At 39.9% G+C, this 21,750-nt stretch overlaps 1 protein-coding gene across 2 annotated transcripts; it reads left to right on the top strand.

Moving 5' to 3' along the window:
• The first annotated feature begins 560 nt into the window (after positions 1–560).
• LOC119895153 (14-3-3 protein epsilon) lies at positions 561–18,424 on the top strand. Of its 2 annotated transcripts, XM_038708055.1 has the most exons (7): positions 561–766; positions 7,074–7,273; positions 8,911–9,017; positions 10,945–11,151; positions 12,006–12,142; positions 12,623–12,677; positions 17,267–18,424. In XM_038708055.1, exons 1-6 carry the CDS (start codon positions 703–705, stop codon positions 12,628–12,630), a joined length of 723 nt encoding a protein of 240 aa, XP_038563983.1. In that variant the 5' UTR covers positions 561–702; the 3' UTR covers positions 12,631–12,677; positions 17,267–18,424. The 2 variants fall into 2 exon arrangements, with proteins under 2 accessions (XP_038563983.1, XP_038563982.1); XM_038708054.1 differs by lacking the exon at positions 12,623–12,677 and having other exon boundaries at positions 562–766.
• The last annotated feature ends 3,326 nt before the right edge of the window (positions 18,425–21,750 follow it).

The following is a 21,750-nucleotide window of genomic DNA, read 5'->3' as shown; positions in this document are numbered from 1 at the left end:
TCTTACATTGTATACAGTACCTTACTATGAACAATTACTACACTGCATTGAATTATTATTAGTAGATAGGTTACCATATATTTGTTAGAAAATAAAGGAGGGAAAACTGTAAGCATTGTAGCTTTACATTTGAGACTTGTAATGTACATTTTTATAAGCTTCGAGGTGTTTTATTTTAAGTTTGTATTATTTTTAAAACTAAATTTTAACCAAGCAATATAATAGTAAGAAAGAAGAAGCCACTGAGAGCAGCTCTGAAGGCACATACAACTACTTTATCACATTAAATGAGTCAATGGTGCATTGAGGGTGAATTGCAAACTAGTTTTGCATATTGATGTAATGTTTATATATATATATATATGCCGAATTGAAGGGGTGCTGCAATTGAAGAAAAAGAACTGAATCATCGATATGTTAAATTATTGACAAGTCACTTGACACTAAAATGATCGATGTTTGAATTGAGTTTGGTGAGGTAATCTCGGAGGATTTGGTACGAGGGCGTAGGCGTAGATGAAGACTGGTGCGTGGGTTTCCCGGATGGAGTAGGGACGCCATCTTTACGCCAGTGCTACCGGTGGGTCTTCGGTTCAGCGGAGCGTCACTGCTGTTGCTGATCCACCACCAGGACTCGAAGAGCAGCCGATAATCCTCCTTTTCCACCGGGACCTTGCGAACGGTCCCAAATACCCGAGCACCATGGCAGACAGAGAGAACCTAGTATACCAGGCAAAACTCGCCGAACAAGCGGAGAGATACGATGGTAAGACACCGAATTAAGTAACAGTCATTGCAGAAAGCCTGGCCCCTCCGTCTCCCTGCGCAGGGGGCTTGGAGATGCAGGTAAAGCAGTACACATGGATTTGTTGGGTGAGAGACAAAATGGCGGAGATTTCTCCAGCCGAATGAAGCAGTAAACGTTTCAAATTCATTGTTTCGACTGAAAGGGAAATAGGTTGGTTTTTTTTCCTGATTAAAAGCGTGTATTGTCGCGTACCCTGATGTCTGGTTAACATATAGCTTACGTTAGCTGGTGAGCTATGCTAGTAACCGTTATCCAGCTAACACTAGCTATCTAAATTGCCAACTAGCTGGCTAAGTTAGCCTTTCTTCAGCTCACGACACGCGAAACTCTAGTCGCAAAGCAGAGGTACAGAAGACGTCCACACCCCATTAAACATGACTTGCGCTTCTTCTGACTCTGTAGAAGCCTTTGGGTCTATCAGATCAAACAAGCAACAGCTGTAGTAGAAAAATATATAAGATAATTGTGCCACAGTTGCTGCTACGTACCGCCCCCACCAAGTGTTTTGGTAAGGTATCTGGCAAACCAGATATAGCCAATGGATATAACTCAAATTTGATAAAGTTCTTTATACAGTGTTTGGGTGCAAGTGACAATGTGAACAACCCGTTCATGGTCTTAATTTGTGCTTTACCCGGTAGATTCGTTAGACGTCAACATGGAGGCATTAAAGTTTAATAAACTTTTAAAATGCTCTCCGTCTGCTGCTGCTTCGGCGAGGCCAGCATCGCCTTGTTACTGCGTTGTGGCGAGGCCTGGGTTAATTGATTGATAGGTGTAGCACCAATGGTGAACAAGGATAGGCGGGGGCAGTGATAATTGCTACTAGGTGATTCGTGTCTAAACACAAATCGCGGCCAGAAGTTCATCTTGAGACATGTTTTCTTTGCGGTCAGTTGACTGGAAGTCCTTTCCAACGCAAAGTGTATTGAGCTATTCATTGGTAAATGTACAGTATAATTGCTTTACCTGTACAGTCGATACTTTTCTTGAACATCACATCCTTTACTGACTAATATGAAACTGTAAGACACTGACCATACATTGTGCTTCATCAATTTATGCCCATAACACTCTTCGGACGTGTATGCAAGTAGGTTTCTGACGGGGTCCTAGGGAACAAAATATTTAATAGAAAATAGCAAGAAGCCAAAGGCAGTAAGCTTTAAGTTTTAATACCACTTTCTCTTTCTCTCACTGTCAGTGAACTACAAATATGCTAAAGGGATTTGATTAGCTGTTGCGAATGTTTTCACTATTGATCCCTATGGAGTTTTATTAATAATTTAGTCACTTTTTTGTGTGGGGGGACAGATAGCTGATGAGCGCTGGAGAGCCGGGGGTAGAGCCGTTGCTTCTGGATGAATAAATACCTGTAGACAAACTGTGTTCGGCTCTGATCCAGAGCTGCTTACCATGGGTGGAGACCTCAGTGTTTTTGTTTCGTGTTGACTGTAGTAGCAGTCTGTGGGCACGCAGAGATACTACTTCAAATTAATACAGAGATATACTTAACTATGAAACAAGTTAACCTAGCATGGTCCTGATCCCACTCCATTCAGAAAACAAGCATTTTGTTTGCTTGTCATGCATACAGACATGACAAAGCATTAATTCAAAACATTTACATTTCGACATAATTTCTAACAACATTTTGAATTTGCTACCACAAAATTACTTAAGAAACATGATTTCTCAGAAACAATGTTAGGGTCATAACATATCTATGTATGTTCAGTAACACTGGGGGGAAAAAATAAAATGTGGACACAGAATGGGGAAATGGGCTCCTCCCACTTTGCAGCTCTATTGAAGCCCATTTTGTTGCAGCTAGTGGCTGATCAGTGATTGTGATCAGTTAAGAGATCTGCAGAGCTTTTAATACTGAGAAAATGTTTAAAAAGCATAGAGAGGTTATTGAGTTTGAGTGCAGGCTGGAGGGTAAAGGGATCAAAACAGCATAGTGCTCCTCTTGGCTTCTAACCATCATGTATCAGGTTTCGCTAGCATGCTGCACAGATCCCTGCTATTGGCTTCTGATAGCGCCCTGTCTGTAAAGTTTAAAAGCCAAAGGCAGAGACACATTACTCTTATTTCCAGGCTAGCATGTGTTGCATGAGAGGTGTGACTTGTCTGCAGCTTGAGCCACAGTTTTAACCACTATTGAAAATAATTAATGTGTTTTTAATTAGTATCCCACATACTACTTATGTCAAAACTTGATAAAATCCCTCAGAATTACCCTTCCTATTCAGCATAATACTGTAATATATTGTTCCTGTAGTCATATATTCTCAGGTTTTCCAGAAATTGCATGAAATATGTTACTGACAATTGCAGGACCAGTTTAGAGTATTTAGTAGGGATGCACAGAATGTTCGGCCACCGAAATGCACTTTCAGTATTCGGGCTAATAAGTCAAAAGACCGATTTAAATTTTACCGAACAATTACGTTGACATGTCGGCCGTGTGGAAGCATTTTAAAGTGTCAGAGGAAGACGCAAAAATCGCGAGGATACACATGTGACAACGTCCGGGTTTCAAAATACATTGTTTTTACAGTATGGAAATAAGATGAATTGGATTATATTCACACATAGTATAAAACATATTACATGTGTACATTAAAAGTAAATAGACACATGTAATTTACTTTACCAGACCCTCTCGGGCCTCGGACCCACCCCCCATAGTCTCTCCAAATCCTGTGGGAAACACTGAGTAAAAAGCACATTTTGACTATTTAATTTATGCAATGGTAAAAAAAAAAAAAAGAGGCAAAAATGTGAATGTACTTGTTCATGTTCGGCATTCAGCAAATTTTTTCATTATATTTGGTTTTCGACTTTGGCCAAGAATTTTCATTTCATTGCATCCCTAGTATTTAGGTTTTTGAAGAGCCCCCACATTGTGTCTTTTTTTATGTTGATCCCCAGGGATTAGTAGCTCCTTCAAAGCAAATTGTCAAATTGTTTTCATTGCTGTTTCATCCCTGGATACTGTATTCTCTTTCACACCAACTGAGTCACCTTGAAGATGTGAAAAGACATTGCATTTGATCTAGCTCAGTCCTCTGGTTCATTGTCCTGGCTCAGTTCCTAGCATCCTTCAATAGGTGTCCGTAGGTGGTGAATCTCTGCATTAGAAGAGTTTATACTTGGCCGGTGTCCCAGGCTCTCCATTAATAAAGTACTGAGGATGACAGAAACCTTTCAAGTCTCTGCTGTGTGGTTTAAAGTCTCTGTTAATGGAAGGAACATGGGCTCTTTGTCAAATACAAAAATCAATATATGCACCGCTTTCCCCCAAAATGTTAATAATTATAAGGAAGTATTCACCCAAATTACAAAAACATATTTTCACATTAACCTCTAGTGGTTTTGAGCTTTGCAGATGGTTTTGGTTTTATTGGCTGGGTTTGAGATTTCTGTATCTGAGACATCTGCCTCCACCCCGATACAATAGATGTGGTGAAACATTGAATAATTACTTAAAAATTCAACATCAGCATTTCTTTCCAGAAACACTGTCCCTGTAACTCTGGATAATCCACAGAATTCGCTGTGAGCAGTTTTACCAGGGACTATTTCTTCTGTAGAAAGTTGCTCCAATGGGCCTTAAACATCGTAATCATTGTTTTATTTTAAATCTAATAAGCTGCAGTGAAGCCAAAACAACAAATATGTGTCACTGTTACAAACTGCACCTGCAACGGATGGCACCAGCTCAACTTGCCTCAACTCTACTCGCCTTTTTTGGTTTTCCATTGGGCAAATCTGGTACCCGATTGGTCGGAGAGAATTGTCACTATTCACTGCATCATCACTGCGCGTGTCCCATCACTTTTAAATAGTTCAGCCAGAGATTGAGAGAAAGCAACTGTAATGATACTCTCTGTAGTTTATTACTTGATTATTATTATGGCAACTGCACCACCCCCCAGGGTTCAACATAAGCAATGGCCCGGAGACACGGCAAAACAATAGAACAGTATGGGGAAAGAGATGGCTGTTATCCTGCCCCTTCCACTAGAAAGCCAATCGTCTGCTTTTAACGGCCAAAGCGGGAAACATATTTCAGCTGTGTGGTTCCACTGACGTGGTCTGTTATTCTGGTACTATGCATTAATGGTAGTAGTGATGCATGCATAATAGAATTATAACCGGTCAGGAAAAATGCTTTTTAAACCTTATTTTGGGGCAAAGTCGTCAAACTTTTTCAGTGATTTTTACCAGATTTTACTGCCGATTCTATTCATGTAGTTTTTATATCCCGGGGACCAGTGAAAGTGCAGTACTGGCTGTCTACCCATTCGTTCAGATAGCAGCCTGGTCTTGTTAGTCCGAAACAGCTGCCTGGAGACGTTGCCAAGATGGCTGCCGAGTGGCATGACTTGCTAATAAAGAGTCTAAAGCGGATGATACACGGAGCAACTTTTAGAGCAATGGTGCTGGGCAATGTTGCCGTCAATGGTAATGAGTAAAGAAAGTGGCAGTTTGACGTAAAACAGTAAAGTTATACGTCGTTTTGTGTGAAACCCGTTCAATGAACTACATCTCGCACAACATATGTCAGCAACATGTTAGCGCGGTAATGCTAGCTAGCGTTCATTGCTTTCTTGCAACTAGCGAGATAACTTAGCTATGTTCCAAGCAGAAATAAATCTCACCTGTTGCGTTTAATCCAACGACTCCTGGTCCTTTTTATCACATCATCCTCTCCTGTAAGTTTTTTGACACTAGCTTCAGTCATTGACAGAAACAGTTAAGACATCACATATGCAACTTTTGGGTTTGTGGTCTTTGTAATTATGTATTTTCACAGTGTTATACCTCAACAGTATTACAACAAAATGCAACTTCCTTGACTTTAAAATGTATCTTGTAAACTGACAAACGTGTAATTCAGGGCACAATTCAAACGGTATCAAAATATTGTATATTGTTGTCCCTTGCCATTGACTACCGTACAATATTTTTCCGAAATAAGGTCCCATGGTTGTCCACCTGAAGGGGAGGGACTTAACTTACGTGTCCTTGAGGTCTAACAAATGTGTTTTGTCTACAAAACTTCCATCAGACGATGTCTGCAATAAGACATCGGGATGGACGATCATCTTATGTGCATGTGTTCTCGCACAAACTTCACTCGGTAAAAAAGAAATGGTAGGGGTGTGTGAGTGTGGGGAGAAGAGAATTCCGAGGCAGGTGCAAAGCATACTTAAAAACAATAATAAGAATGTTTTGTGGTCATTAAAAGCTGCTTTCATGGGGTGGTAAAATGTGAGGGGTTTTGTTTTTTTTTGTTTTTGCTGGGGGGGCAGGGGTTTTACAATAACGATGCCGGCTCAACGTCGTGATGTCTTATCAGCCATCGCCGATGGACGAGGGCATCGTCTATTGGCCCAACCCTAGAGTGTATTTCCTTCCTCATTGCGAAGCAGATGTTTTAAGCTTTTTAAATCCAACATTTACATCCATTTTTACTAGCTTGCAGTCTTCGTCGTAGTCTTTCTTGACGCATTGCTGCATATGTTGGCACATCACCGCTACCTGTAGATCAGTGGAATAATGTGAAACCATTGGCAAGAGTGTGTAGTGTGTCACCTGTGCACGAGATAAACAAATTGGGACCCACTTAATAAAAACAAGGTCAAGAACCCCACGGGGTACCTTTTTTTTATATTTGGTTATTTATTGGAATATTTAACAGTCAATTAGCCACTAATTAGAGGCTATTTGAGATACTCGTGGAACTAGATAGTGATGGTTAGCCAATAGCTGGACTGCTGAAAAGGTCATGACTGAAATTACCTTTCAAGTGGGATCAGTCAGTGTATTTTAACCTAAACCGATAACGTAGACATGTTGCCTGATCATGTCGAGTGTCTGCTCTTTGCTTGGCCGAGGGTAGGATTCAAAGGTAGTTTAAAGGTACATTAGGTCAGGGGTAAAGAATGGGGTCACCTGTCAGAAGGCTCAGTAGATTTGACAGCAGCCTGATACCCACTACAGGGCCTAATAATAGGTCGAAGCGTCATTTTACACTACACCTGGGCCGCCATAGGAATGCTCTCCTTATGTTTAGCACATTTCACCATGTATATTGATAAATTTATAGCACGGGGCATTTAAGATGTAAAAAAAAGGTTTGATTTTATATATATGGACATATATTTTGAACCGACTTGCATAAATAAACTTCCAAAAAAGGGAACTTGAGAAGCCTGTGCCTTGTGTCATTTTTTCCCCCTGTGTCTCCCAGAAATGGTGGAGTCGATGAAGAAAGTGGCCAGTATGGACGTGGAGCTGACGGTAGAGGAGAGGAACCTGCTGTCAGTAGCGTATAAGAACGTGATAGGAGCCAGAAGAGCTTCCTGGAGGATAATCAGCAGCCTCGAACAGAAAGAAGAAAACAAAGGCGGAGAAGACAAACTAAAGATGATCCGAGAATACAGGAAAACGGTCAGACACTGTTATATACCCAAATCTACCAGCAGTGTGAGATGGGATCTTTAGAGTATAGGTTTCTCAGCTACAAGGGGTGATCATGACAATTCTGATATTTATGCAACATTTTGACATGTTTCTTTCACTTAATACAATCCCTACTTCCTTTTGTGGAAAGTTGTTGAGAACCTGAAAGATGTGGACGGCAGTAGCCCCTGTCCATTCTGCACTTGCCAGGCAAAGTCCTATCACACAGCTGCAACTCCTCTGTGAGGAAGACTTCTGTGAATCTAGCTTTGGTTGGAATGAAAAGTAGTCACTGTTTGCCCTGTTGCAGTGATGGATTCTATTGTAGATCATGGAGCAAATATCTCTGGTCCTGAATTAGACACAATAATGAACATACCAACCCAGTGGATTGAAGCAGAGCTGATTTTAAGTTGCTACCTTCCTTGTTATTTCATGGAGGTAAGTGTAGGCAGTGCTCATTCAGATAATCAAATGTTCCATATCTAGTAGGCAAGATGCCAGGGATGCTTTACCCTTTTTAGCAGGACTTTTTAAGCCCTCCTCCACTGACCTCATGGCGAGATTTCACAGCCCAACAAAACTTGTCTGAGTGAAATAATGAGGTAGGCAGCAACCATGAATCAACTTTAAATCGCTTGTTCTTCATTTCTGCTGCAGAGCAACTCCCAGTCACTGGCAGCACCACTGAGTGCAATGCAGCACAGCAACACTCCAGTCATTTAGTGAGGTGGGAAAAGATTTTATATGACTTTATTTAGGATAATGGATTTCACCCACACTCCAATGTGTAAAAGTTGTGTTTTTGTCACTTTACTTACAGTACACATCGACAACATTGCTGAGAATGACATCTGTAAACTCTGAACTCTACCCTTGACAAACTGGGGAAAATCACGAGGTCTAGTGGCTGTTAGCATTTGTTGGCTATGTCTTTGTCATGACTTTGTTTTTATATGTGGCATTTCTTCATTTCTGGCAACATGAATACATGGAGTTTGTTTTGACTAGCGAAATCCCAGTCAAATATTGCCTGGCAGGATGAGCTGTATAAAAAATATTGTGTGTAAAAGTGTACTTTTATAAGTGGCTTATTTAAAGGTGACAAAAGTTGGGTTTACCCAACTAACACTACTACTACTAAAATTCTATCCAATGAAAGAGCAGTTTTATTTACAAGGACATCTTTCCATCTAGTGATGATGTTAAAAATATCAGAATTTCACGGCTGACACTGACCTTTTGAACCGAGTCACACAGTACCCAGTCTGCTTTTCTTTGACAAATGCTTCCATGGGGACAAAAGCTGCCTCGTGTATCTCTGCCTACTTTTAACTATTGTTGGTGTGGCGGTAGACAGAATTATGAAGGGAATTATTTACTGCTAAAATTGAGGAAATATAGATTTTTTTTTTTTTAATTAGTTACTGCCAGTCACACCACATAGATTAATTCATTTACCATTTTAAAACATCAAATCTGAATTTATTTGACTTTGGATCTCAGCTGAGTTGAGTGGCATTCAGCTTTGAATTGCTACAGAACTTTCCTTTTTAACATTCAAAGGGAAATTTGATCCAGCACTTCTGACAATAGTGCGCGTGTGTATGTGTTTTGGTCTGCAGGTTGAGAAAGAGCTGAAATCAATCTGCAACGACATTCTGGATGTACTGGACAAGCACCTCATCTTAGCTGCAGTCACGGGAGAATCTAAGGTTTTCTATTACAAAATGTATGTATCTGATCAATTTCTGTTTACATTCTAACAATTAGCATTTTAAGTTCAGAAACATTTACAGTTAGATATTACAAGGTGTCAGTCAAAGGAGTAATGGAATGATTTGTTTCCAGCATTTACATTACCATGGGTTAAAACACACAACAAAGTCCATTGGTTCTCACGTTGACGTTAGGCTGGCATGAACATGATTTCCTAGAATATTTGCCAGAATATGCAGTAGAATGGGTATTGGGTTTAATCAGAATTCAGATTGTCACACGCCTCTGTTCCTCTAGGGATGTTCACATGCTTTAAAGCTGAGAGTGTACACCTTATTTCACCTCTTTCCAATTCACAAATTTCCTGGCAATTGATTATTATAAGTATCCATCTGACCTGCTTCCTGTTGGATTTTCAGTGCAGTGGATCCTGAATTGATCACCAACCAAGTAATTAAATATTCTTGTTTGCAGAGTAACCTGACGGTAGGCTTGGGCGATCTTCTCTGTTTTCTAGGGCTGTACATAATGATTATTTTTCAAGTCGATTAATCTAACGATTATTTTTTTCCGAATTGGTGGATTAATCTAATTTTGTGTATTCTAAAGAAAAAAAATTAACATACCAATTTATCCAAAATAAATATCAAAAACACATCTTATCAATAAATCAATATTTTATTCAATCATCCTGATGAAACTCATCAGAATGACAATAGTAGCATCTTAAAATGAATCAAATTTCCACGTCACTGATGTGTTGTCATAATAACAATAACAGACAGTAATTAGGCTACTTTACTGAAGACTTTTAATGTTTCTGACATGGATATATTTCAATATTAAGTAATGTAGCATAATAATCAAATGTATTTTTGCATCAGTGTGGGGCAAAGAAAACAACTGAAAGGATTCACAGACTGTACTGTTGTCTGTACTTTTAGTTTCAGCTATTTTCTCGCTCATGCGTGGCCGTTAAATTAACAGGAAATATGAAACGCCCGAATGTTAGTTGACACACGGTGTAACGTTACTTAACATGAAATTACGTTTAACATGAAGGCGATAAAGACATACATTCAGCTCAAGTACCCAACTTTCGAATAGATGAAACATCATCACATGAGAATATTTTACTCCAACAGAAGCTCTTTCATCACATAATGTTCAAACTTCAAGACGATCTTTCTTTCAGTCTGCGATTGAGAAATGCTGCCATGTTAATTGTTCAGACTTGTTGTCTAGAAACTGCTATACTTGCCGCTTAAGACTGCAGTACTTTTTTGACTGCACTTCTACGAAGTACTATCAGTACTATCTAGGCTTTAGATGCTGACCTTTGTTAAAGATGTTAGCTTAATATACGGCACTGCTCTTGGTTCAGTTGAAAAAACTGTATTAAACAGCTTACTTAAAAGTATCACTTTTTTTAAATTTTAAAGTTAAAACCCCAGCATGAGAAACAATGATGCAAAGACCAAAATAAATGTAGTCAGTATCTGGTGTACGTTACTAAAAGACCATAGTAACTGGGTCAGTATTTTAGTTTAAACTTTGAGCATTGCTAAAATAATATCAGAAAAAGATTCAAATACATTTGGTATATATCTGTATTTGTAAAATGTTTGAACACATGTATCAGTTAAAAAAATCATGCATTAGTAATTGTTGGAAAACCAACAGCACTTTATTGATAGTGTTAAACAATGTATTACTGGCTCATTCAGGATCACAGGTGTGTTTATTGTTAGGGTGCTGCCGTTCATGTTCTTATCCCAAACTGTACAGGACGTGTAATTCAACACCGCTGTTTTGTTAATGCATTTGTCAAATGTAATTTTACCAATCAGCGCTTTGGACTCGACTGTTGTAATAATAATTTTGGAATGCACATGTGTGAAAGCAGATATTTGTCTGACTGTGTTGTTCCCTCTGCTCAGGAAGGGAGATTACCACAGGTACCTGGCAGAGTTTGCCACAGGCAATGACAGGAAGGAGGCAGCCGAGAACAGTTTGGTTGCTTACAAAGCTGCTAGCGACATCGCCATGATGGAACTCCCTCCAACGCACCCTATTCGTCTGGGATTGGCCCTGAACTTTTCAGTTTTCTATTATGAAATCCTCAACTCGCCAGACCGTGCTTGCAGGTACGTGTGGTAATTCCATGATGTCTCTTTAACAGAGATTTGCCAACTATTAAGACTGTTTTCAGTATTTTTGGAAAGGACATAAAAAGTATATAAAATGTGGGGGAATAAAAAAAAAACAACTAATTTTTTTCACTCACTACATATGTGAGTAAAAAAACATTCAAACTTGAGAACAATAAGAAATGTATTTTTCATCCCAGTTTTATTTGTGTCTTGTCATGTATAATATCAGAATGACACCACTGTGTGTAATGTACAAGAGGTTGCTCCTAGTGAGCAGGTGAATATAGTCAAACAACCAAGACAAGACAGTTTCTCAGGAGCTGGTAGGGACCACACTTAGAGCTAAAAGGAGGAAGAACATTGGATTTATCAGGTAGACGGACGTCTTGTGTGAATGATTTTCTGCCCACTAGTGGCCAAAAAACCACGAATGCGCCTTTCAGTGTATCAGAAAAAGTCCTTAGCAACTGTTGCAGTTTGCCATTTTTGTCCAATTTGGTAAGTTATATCCACATGTTTGAGCAACTTTTCCTTTCAGCTGTGGCTCAAATCCCACATGAAAAGAAACTGTGTTCCAGCTGTCAGACACTGTTGAGCTAAATGATTCTCAGGAACCTGGCAACTTGAAAACGGTCCTGAAAGGGAACAGGTTTTTAATTTCCATCCCTGCCTCTCACACCCACTGCCTCTGGAGTGGAGTTGTTTACAAAAACACTGTAGTACAGATAGTACAGATACTTAGCTGTGTGTTTTGCTGCCTACTCTAAAATGATATCACCTGTTTACTGTATGTGTGTGTGTGTGTGTGTGTGTGTAACTGTGTTGTCTTGCATCCTCTCTGCTGACAGGTTGGCGAAGGAAGCATTTGATAATGCCATTGCAGAACTGGATACGCTGAGCGAGGAAAGCTATAAGGACTCAACACTTATCATGCAGTTGCTACGTGACAACTTGACACTATGGACCTCAGACGTGCAGGGTGATGGTGAGAGAGCCATTCATTTCTTCTCAGGACATAAGCGATAGTTGCTTGAATAGACATCAGCTACTAGTATTATGAACTTGTTCATGTCTGGGTGACACTGGCTCATGATTGGTTCCCTACTTTCAACAGCATTACTTGCTGTTTGACAGATTTGACAGACTTATGTCTATTTTTAAAGCTGATTTGTTCCTTCAAGCCTCTGATTGCCTTTGGTTGCAGCTTCTGGCATACTTGTCAGAAGTATCTTTGAAAAAAATATGAGGAATAAATTGTCCTCAAGTTTTCCAAAAAGGTTTCTTAGGAGTGCTTAGACTGATTCCTCCCCCCAAAAAACTGGGAGGAGCTACCTAACTTTTTCTCTAACCTTTCCCCTCAGCACAGAAGTTTCCCTAAAGTCCGAAGCCTCCTTTGTCATCTCTCTCTCAGGCTCAGTACTCTCACACTGCTCTAACTTCTCATCTCTCCTTCATTCTTCTGTAGATTCTTAAGGACAGCCTCCTTCCTTCACTCTTCCTCCATTATAGAAGTGTATTTTGTAAGTCATTCCTCCTGTCTTTGGCTTTGTCACCTCATGCTATCACTCCTGTCTCACCATCCCCGACATCCCTCACTAACCTCCTCACAGTACAAAGTCCAGTCTTGTTGAGTGTTTTGTGGTCGAGGGGAGATGATCTCCTCTCCCGCCCTGCTCTGCTCTCACACAATAACAGAGCTGCAATGATTTAAAAGCTGTTCTTTTCTACTCCACCTGTTCTCCACCTTTCTCTGCACGAGTGGAACTCGAGTGCTGTGTGTGTTAGTGTCTTCAGGGTGTCCGCAAGGCAGTAAAAGTCTATATCATGTCAGGTTGTGTTTACATGTCACCAGGACAACAGGTTATAAAATGCTGTCCAGTAGAGAGCAGAAGTCCTGATTTCGCTTCCGGGCTAGCTGCTGCTCCATTAGCTTGTGTGACTCAAAGTAAAATCTCACAGAGGCTTTCTTATATCTGTCTTTTTTGAAAGCTTGAAACATATTCCATACTCTAATATAATTGAGTCTACACAGAGCTTGCAATTGGCATTTGAACCCTAATGATTTTAACAGAGTTAAAATTTATTCATAATTTATTTAAACAGTAGTCAGGTGCTCATATGAACACAGGTTCTGCATTCTGTAATCATTCCCCCTGACGATACTGGCCAGTATCCCTTTCTCAAATTCCCTTTCTTTGGAAAAGGATTGTATAGTATTGTCTGACACATTGAAATAACAGGTGCAGCTAAAACAAAAAGCCATAGAGAGAAGACTTCTCACTCTGGAGTTGTTGGAAATTGAGAAATGCTCAGTTCACTCTGATTGTGGGGGGTAAAATTCACATTGCAATATCTAGTAATCTTGGTATTGTGTTTTTTTTTTTGTGTTTATCATGTTAAATGAGGTTTTCTAACTCCCTGTATCTGCACCCGGAAGTTAAGGTTTCACTTCTGCTCTGTATAAAAGAAGAAAAAGAGGCATCTGTGAGTCCACGCTCCACCTTGAATTGGGGAATGTGAGCAGAAACATGAGTTAACTTTTCCCTCCTGATTGAAAAAGATTATAGTCGAAGAGTGATTTCAGGCTTGGATATCAACTGAAAGAACTTGCGGACACCCATCCTGTTTTGCCATGCACGTTAGTACCACTGAACACAGCCCAGTGAGGCGTTACAGCAGAGTTTGGAAACGCAGCTTAGTGTGATATAACAGACGAACTGCAGGAACAGCATGTGAGGCTGCTGCTCCATCTCCTGTGGCTTTCTCACATCCCAGTTAGCCGTGGTGCTAATGAGCACTGTTACAGTTTCTATTTTAATCATGATGGATTCTCAAGCCTTTGTTATTCGTGCCTCTTAATTCTTCATTACACGGATGGCTGTGCTGTCTCTATGGTAACATTCCCAAGCAACCATTTGTACAGGTTCACAAGGCATTTTACCCTCTTAGTAAATCTGATCTGACCATGGCTTGTTTTGAAGACGCCGTGAATTAACCTCTTGTTCATTGAACTGCATGTTGACACACTGAGGTGTACTTATGATTGAAGTTTACAAGTTTTGGTTGAGTGAAATAAAAAACTTTCAATAAAAATAGAAAATTTCAATCTTTGTTTTGTCACAGCTGAAATTAGGGCGGAACGCTTTTTCAAATTGAAATTGTGAAGACTGCGGTTAAAATGCATCTGACCCTTTTTAACCAGTCATGCAGTTACAAATGAATTCCGTTGTCATCCTTGTGTGACAGACTTTGTCGCCAATCACAAGCGCCATGCGCCTCCTTCTGCGGTCCTACCATAGACTGGATGGGTCCTACTCACTGATCAGAGTGTGCACGGGGCGTGTGGTTTTATATCACACACTCACACACCGGTGTGGAGCATAATGGGCTCTCCACAACTAACCACTCCGCCGTAGTAACGTTTTAACTAAATTTCCACAGAAGGCAACATGAAAAAACGCTGCAGGCATCCGACAAACTCTTCTCGTTAGTTAATGATCTTCAAATGAGGCTTACCGTTCAGTTTCTCTCAACAGTCCCTCAGGATTACTCGCCGAGGCTGCTAGGCACATTAGCCGCACAATATGCTAACATCCAGTTAGCTAACCTTTAAAATAAACCGTAAAACAGGTTACACTTACAGCGTCCAAGTTTGAAGTCAGGTCATGTACTAGAGCCCGACCGATTTATCGGCCGGACAATGTTATCGGCCGATATGAGCTAATTGCATTTAATTGGCATCGGCCGTTTATATCGGCAGATATGACAATTAAAAAAGAAACAAAGTCAGATCCTTCACTCATGTTATGGGTGTTGCATAGTTTGCCCACCGGAGGGCGACCAGCTGCAGCTCTCCTGTTAACAACACTACCTCACCACAAAAACCACAGAAGACCAGATCAGCTGACCAAAGTTTACTGGAGCTTACACGCAGCATTTAGAAACACACAGAGGGCTGTGTGAGCGGTGAATCGGTCTTTTGTCAAGTTAATTACATGACTTAAATAATTATAATAAAAACAGACCCAGTCACTTCTCCTCTCATGAAAACATTCATGACTTGCTAACTCTCCCGTTTTGCTCTGCCCTCTCCCGACTTCCTAACAGCAGGTTAATGTTATGGTAGCTGGGTGTTGGAAGCTAAGCTCTTAACAGACGTAACTGTAGATTTATTCTGAAACAGTGTGGCTGTTCTAGTGAACTGTTCACATTTGTGCTTAGTTCATCACTTCTAAATATTCTCTAAAATCACGTAATGTTACAGCAGCTCACGCTGCCGCTGCCCGTTGCTAAATTAGGAGGAGCGCTAACGTCGTAATAACTATAGTTTCTGGTGTATTCTAAAGATATCTGCAAGCTGACTGTCTGCAGTTTGTCGGCATGTCTGGAATGATTTAACCAGAGCGGACATGTAAATAAACGTGAGCTGAACAAGAAAATAACACTGCTTCCTGTAGCTCCTCTTTGTGTGACGTTGTAGATGTGAAATGCTGTCAGAGCCATTGTAGTTATAACGTTAATTAAATGAAATCTCAAAGTTACAGGTTGTCCTTGTAGAGAGTCATGTTGTATTAGATGCATTCAACAGCAGCTCAGTGTATCCTAGACGGCATGATTTACACACAGACAGATGATGAGAAATGGTTTCTCGCAGCTTAGAGTACAGGTAAAGGGATGAACTGGATGTGAATATGCGACATTGAAATTATGGCAGATTATGTGTAAAGTGAAATACACATGCTTATTCTCTCTCTCTCTTTCTGTTTACAGACTGCTGAAAAAGTTGCATGTTCCAGCAACAAATATTTATTAATGTGCAATTGTTTATATGTTCACTTTTTGAGACTGTAATCGATTTAGGAAAAGGTTTTATAGCCCACATACAAACCAGTTTTCAAGTATCTGCCTGTTCTAAGTGTAGTGTAGTAACTATCCAAATCATTCTCTAAATCTAAATATCTGCTCATTAATCGGCTCGTTTTCACTTTAATATCGGCATCGGCCCCCAAAAACCCATATTGGTTTCGGCCAAGAATTTTCATTTCGGTGCATCCCTAATGCAATGTGTTTTTTCTTATGTTGTTTTAGTGGTGTGTGTCAGCGTGTATATGTTTTTATCGTGGCATGCTAAAGGACAGCACATAAAAATGAGTTCTCAGACGAAGTCTAGCATGCTGCAGACATTTCTGTTTATATTGCCCCTTTTCAAAATCTAATTTAAAAACATCGGGGGAATATCAATGTGAAGTCAAACCAGAAATTAGCTCTGTGAAGATCTAATGGATGTTTATAACCATCCAAACTGAGATAAGATACTATTATATTGCATCATGCGAAATGTAGTGTTTTTTGGAGGTTGACCAATGTCAGGGACTAAAGGTTAGGATATCTTGGTCTGTCCTGCTACAAATTTCTTTCCATTCTTTTTAATGTGCCTCTGGCAAGTCTCCCAACTTCATGGAAGTGCAAAATTAAATAAATGGAGTGCATCTTGCTTTATTTGAATTAATCTGTGGATCGCCCTGGCCACTCTGTCGGAATCTGTTGTAAAGCCGTGTTTAGAGTCTTCTCCCTTTAATTCAGAAATTGATTTAGGGAGTAAATGTTTATAATAATAATTGTCTTGCCCACTAAGCTGTGGCTGAGGAGGTAGAGAGGGTCGCCCGAAATTTGGGAAGGTCAAAGATTCCATCCCCGGCTCCTCCAGTCTGCATGTCAAAGTGTATTTGGGCAAGATACTGAAGCCCAAATTGCTCCTGAAGGCTGCCAAGGCCATCAGGGTGTGAATAGGGTGAATGTGAAATGTTTTGTAAAGTGCTTTGAGTGGTCAGAAGACTAGAAAGGCGCTATACAAGTACAGTCCATTTACCTTATCCCTCAATAACTCACCCTGTTTTATAACAGCAAAGGAAATGCATTTATGCTCATGTGAGAACCAGACTCTCTCCTGGCAAGCCTCAATGAAGCTGACAGCCAGCAGGGCTGAGGTTCTCCTGAGTGGTCTGATTCATCACAACAGCCTCAGTTAGCTGTCTTTTGTAAGTGTCTTAAAGAGTGTGCAGAGATAATGGCAATTCATGATTGTTTCACGTTTCTGTCGTTATCTCAGGTGAAGAACAGAACAAAGAAGCACTGCAAGATGCGGAGGAAGAGACCCCGCGAGACTGAACACCACAAGACAAGCCCCCCTCCTCCTCCTCTTCCTCCATTCTGTCCTCCCAGCACTAGCTCCTGTCCCCAGCCACAGTTTTCAGCTGGGTTTATACTGCAGCCCACACTATTTCTCTACCTTTTCCTCTTTTTCTACCCACCTGTCTCAACCTTTCTCCTCGTATGCACGTCATCTCCCAATCCCCCTCAGGGCCCGCTGGGGTCTTCATCTCCACTCCCCAGGGGCGTTGTCTTATTTTTGATGACTGAATTTGCAAGCCTGTACCCTTTAAGGTTCATGTCCTATTTTACTGTTTTTATTTTGCTTTACTTTGCTGTTTCATCTGTTGCCAAGTACGCTTGCCTGTATTTGTAACACACACATGCAAGAGTTTATTTAAAGACAATAATTTGCTGTTCAACTTTTTCCTGTGTATGTCTTTATGAACAATATATTGTCCATGCTTCTGTAAGTCAGTCAGTTTTGAAACATTTCAGTTTGCAAATCGAGGAAATATAGCAGTGATTGAAGGTTTAAAAGGGATGTGTTAAAGCTTTTAGGAAGAACCAAGTGCCCTCTTTACTTTGTGGTTACCAAACCTGCTCCTTCAACACATCAATAGGTCTTTTGTTTATTTTTCTTAAAACAAACAGCAGAATGTCCCCAATCTTTGAGCATCACTGACCTCTATCCTTGTCCACTCTCAGACAAAGTATTGTGCTGCGAGGCTGTAGCGCTTTTGCTAATGGCAGATAATTAGTTAGGTAATGGCTATTTAGCAGACAAACTGTGCGTGTGTGTGTGCGCGCGTGGGAGGGGAATAATCAACACATGATTGTAATGTAATGCAGTTTTGCATTGGCACTATATATATATATAAAAAAGGTTTGGGAAATGGAGGCCTGCTGTATCTTTACTCCCTTGACTTTCAGGTTTCCTCATCTCAACTCTGTCTCTTTCCCCTCATTTCCTCTCTTCCTTCTGTTCATTATGTGTAACGTGAATCTGATTTGTACTACTGGATGTTCTCACCGGAGCCACAAGTACCATCTGTATTCTTACTGAAACACAGCATGGAATTAACATTAAACTTCAAAGTGAAAAATGTTAAATTAACACCAATGTTGTCTTTTCCTTGTATTGTGTTGTGGGGTGGGTTTGACATGTTTTCATCTTTAATCACTAGGGGGCAGTGCTGGCTGAGCGTAGGGTACAGAGTAGCAGAGACTGAATGCAGTGATTCTGCATTTATCCTGTGATATTTTTAAAAATAAATTGTTTTTTGCTGTACATTTTGAGGCTTTTATTCACAGTGGGTGGAAGAAGTACTCTGATCCTTAAGTGAAAGTACCAATACTACAATATAAAAATACTCCAGTACAAGTAAAAGTGCTACATTCAAAAGTAAGACTATATAATATATACTATATATTAGAAGTAGTACTAGGAAAACTGGCCCCTGTGACTTAGGCCTATATAATAAATGACAATACTGATGCATTTATGTCTGAGCAGTATTTTACTGTTGTGGAAGAAGTATTCAGATCATTTACCTAAGTAAAAGTACCAGAACAATGTAACTCTTTTAAATCGTACTTTAGTAAAAGTATAATTAGCAAAATGTAGTTCAAGTATCAAAAATAAAGTACTCATCCTGCAGTAACATGTCTCCTGTCAGTAATATAGGATTCAATCTGCAGCAGCGTGTGAGCAACATGCTACAGCTGTAGCTGCTTGAGGTGTTAGTTTGAACTGTTTTCTATACAGTTAGTTTAGTCCAGTGCTTCCCAACCTAGGCCACAAGATGGGGGAAGAAAAAACAGTTCTGAAACACATCTGATTATTTTTAGGACTTTTCTCTATTTTTGCTTTTTTGTGACATTGAATCATTTTACCTCTTTGAGCCTCAGTTATTTAAGGAAAACCATCTGAGAAGTTTAGAGAGGAAATGTGTTTTGGGGAACTACTAACAACTCGGACATATCTGAAATGAGACAAAAGGCCAAAACAGAACAGTAAAATATGCCAAAATTCATGAGACTCCCAGAAAAAAAGAGAATGCAGAATAAAACAAAACGACTAGAGCATACAAAAGGGAGCTTTATTAACTTCTAACTTTACCTCCTTAGACTCCTCCTCAACCGCTTGTCCTGCGAACAGGGTCGCAGGGGGCTGGAGCCAATCCTGGCTGACATTGGGCAAAAGGCAGGGTACACCCTGGACAGGTTGCCAGTCCATCGCAGGGCCACACATAGACAAACAACCACTCACACACACACACCTATGGACGATTTTAGAGACACCAATTAACCTAGCCTGCATGTCTTTGGATGGTGGGAGGAAGTGGGAGCACCCGGAGAGAACCCACGTGGAGAACATGCAAACTCCACACAGAAAGGCCGGGGCAACCAGGGTTTGAAACCACAACCTTCTTGCTGTGAGGCGACAGTACTAACCATTGTACCACCGCGCCGCCCAAGCCTCCACACTTTTTAGAGTATGTGCACCCTGTGGTTTCACCTTAATCATGGAGGTGAAAGTGAAGTGGAACATAAGTAGGTCTTTGTTATAGTCGCGGTTAAGACCACTTTGTGATACACTGCAGTGTTTTACCATCTGTCAAGGTTAAGTCAGACTCTTTCTTTTCACTTACTACTTTAATTCCTTTCTTATAACTAATATTTTCCCATTCTATCCTTTCTGCTATCTTTTTCTACACTGTGTATTCAGAAGAATTACTTCTTGGTTTTTGATTTATATATATGTATCATATATGAAGTATTCATATATTTTACTTAACTAAAAGTAGCAATACCACAGAGTGTGCAGTCAAGTAAAAGTCCTTGTAGTGTGGCCTGCTGTATAAACCCAGTTGAAACGTGTAGCTGGGGATAGGAGCTAATACAAAAGTATTAGCATTAAAGAAACGTCACGTTTTCAGGACACTACACAGGAAGGACAGCTGATCATCCTTGCAGTGGCAGACAACATGTGACAACACCTGCACCGGACCACAGAGCCACACCAGATGATTTTGACCACCCTTTGTTCAGTTACTCACAGTTCTGTGAAACTTTGTTCAGTTTATGTCTTAGTTGTTGAATCTTTTTATGTTCATACAAATATAAACATGTTAAATTTGCTGAAAATAAAAGCAGTTGTAAGTGAGAGTACGTTTCTTTTTTTGCTGAGTATATAAAGTAACACCAGTAGGTGTTATTCAGAGTAATGCACTGGATTATAATTATTGATGCATTACTATGTACATTTCTGATGTTGCAGTTGGTAAAAGTGGGGATGATTCTTTTAACTATATATACTGGCTTTTAGCTTGTAGATGTCACCAAGGGATCAATAGTCTTGTCTTAACCTAACAAAACAAAATCAGACTTCACAGAAATACATATACAGTTTGAATTGCATTACCTCAGGATGAACTGGGAGTACACTATAAAAAGTGTTGTATATCACACGTAATAACCTTGTTAAACCTGATAGAAAACAGTGTTAAATTACAGCCACGTGTCATGTGAAATCACAAAGCAGCAGTAGTAAAGCTTTAGTATAAATCATCGCATGTAGGTTTACGCAAATTCTGTCTTAAAATAATAGTCAAGTGTCCACACCAAAAACTGCTTCAATGTGCAATCGAAGCAGATTTTGGTCCAACTAGAAATGATTGTGTAACGGTCATTACTGGGTTTGTTCTTGACAAATTGTTGTTGTTTTGGCAGGTTACATACAAATATTTTAACAGTTTAATCACTGAAATTTAACAAGAAGTAAATTCATCATACCTCAGCCGGAGACAGACTTGTCCTGTTCCATTTGCTCCCAGTCAGGTCACCTAATCATGCGTCTGACTCCAGAGAGTTTTAGGAAATTCAGTGTGCCATTATCCTGTAATTAGGATGTAACAAGGATGAGCATGCTATAAACATTTCATGGCACTCTGCCCTTTTGATTATGATCATGTACTCAAGTGAAAATTTTGGCCTGATATTTGTTACGGGACATAAGCTCAAGGGCAAGAGAAGAGAAAAGAAAAGAAGCAGCTGGATCCTTATTAACTCCTCTGTTCCCATCACTCTCTCTGCAATGTGTATGTTTATATGCTTTATACTACTTGGCCGCAGGTGTGATGCAAGGTAATTTGATTAAATGCAAATTTGTAAGCACAATTTTAGCAGAAATAAAGGTAAATTTTGACACAGTAACCCTCCTCAAGATCAGATGATAAAGCAGTAGCCAATTAAATAAAATATTTGCTTTTGTTTGTTGAGTTGGACGAGAACATTGATACCACTCTCACGTCTACAGCTGGCAGCTGGTTTAGCATCAATACTTGGAAGCAGGGTGAAACAGCTAGGTGTAAAAGTGACAATTTAAAAAACTGTTCCTTATGTCAGTCGTTACTGTGCTTTTGTGGTGCATATTTCAAA

The sequence above is a fragment of the Micropterus salmoides genome, unplaced genomic scaffold (assembly GCF_014851395.1).
Source record: "Micropterus salmoides isolate LMB-PRFRI ecotype aquatic unplaced genomic scaffold, ASM1485139v1 Ms_hic_scaffold_9, whole genome shotgun sequence".
NCBI lineage: Eukaryota > Metazoa > Chordata > Actinopteri > Centrarchiformes > Centrarchidae > Micropterus > Micropterus salmoides.
Note: the sequence above shows the minus strand (reverse complement) of the source record. Positions and strands in the feature narration are given on the sequence as shown.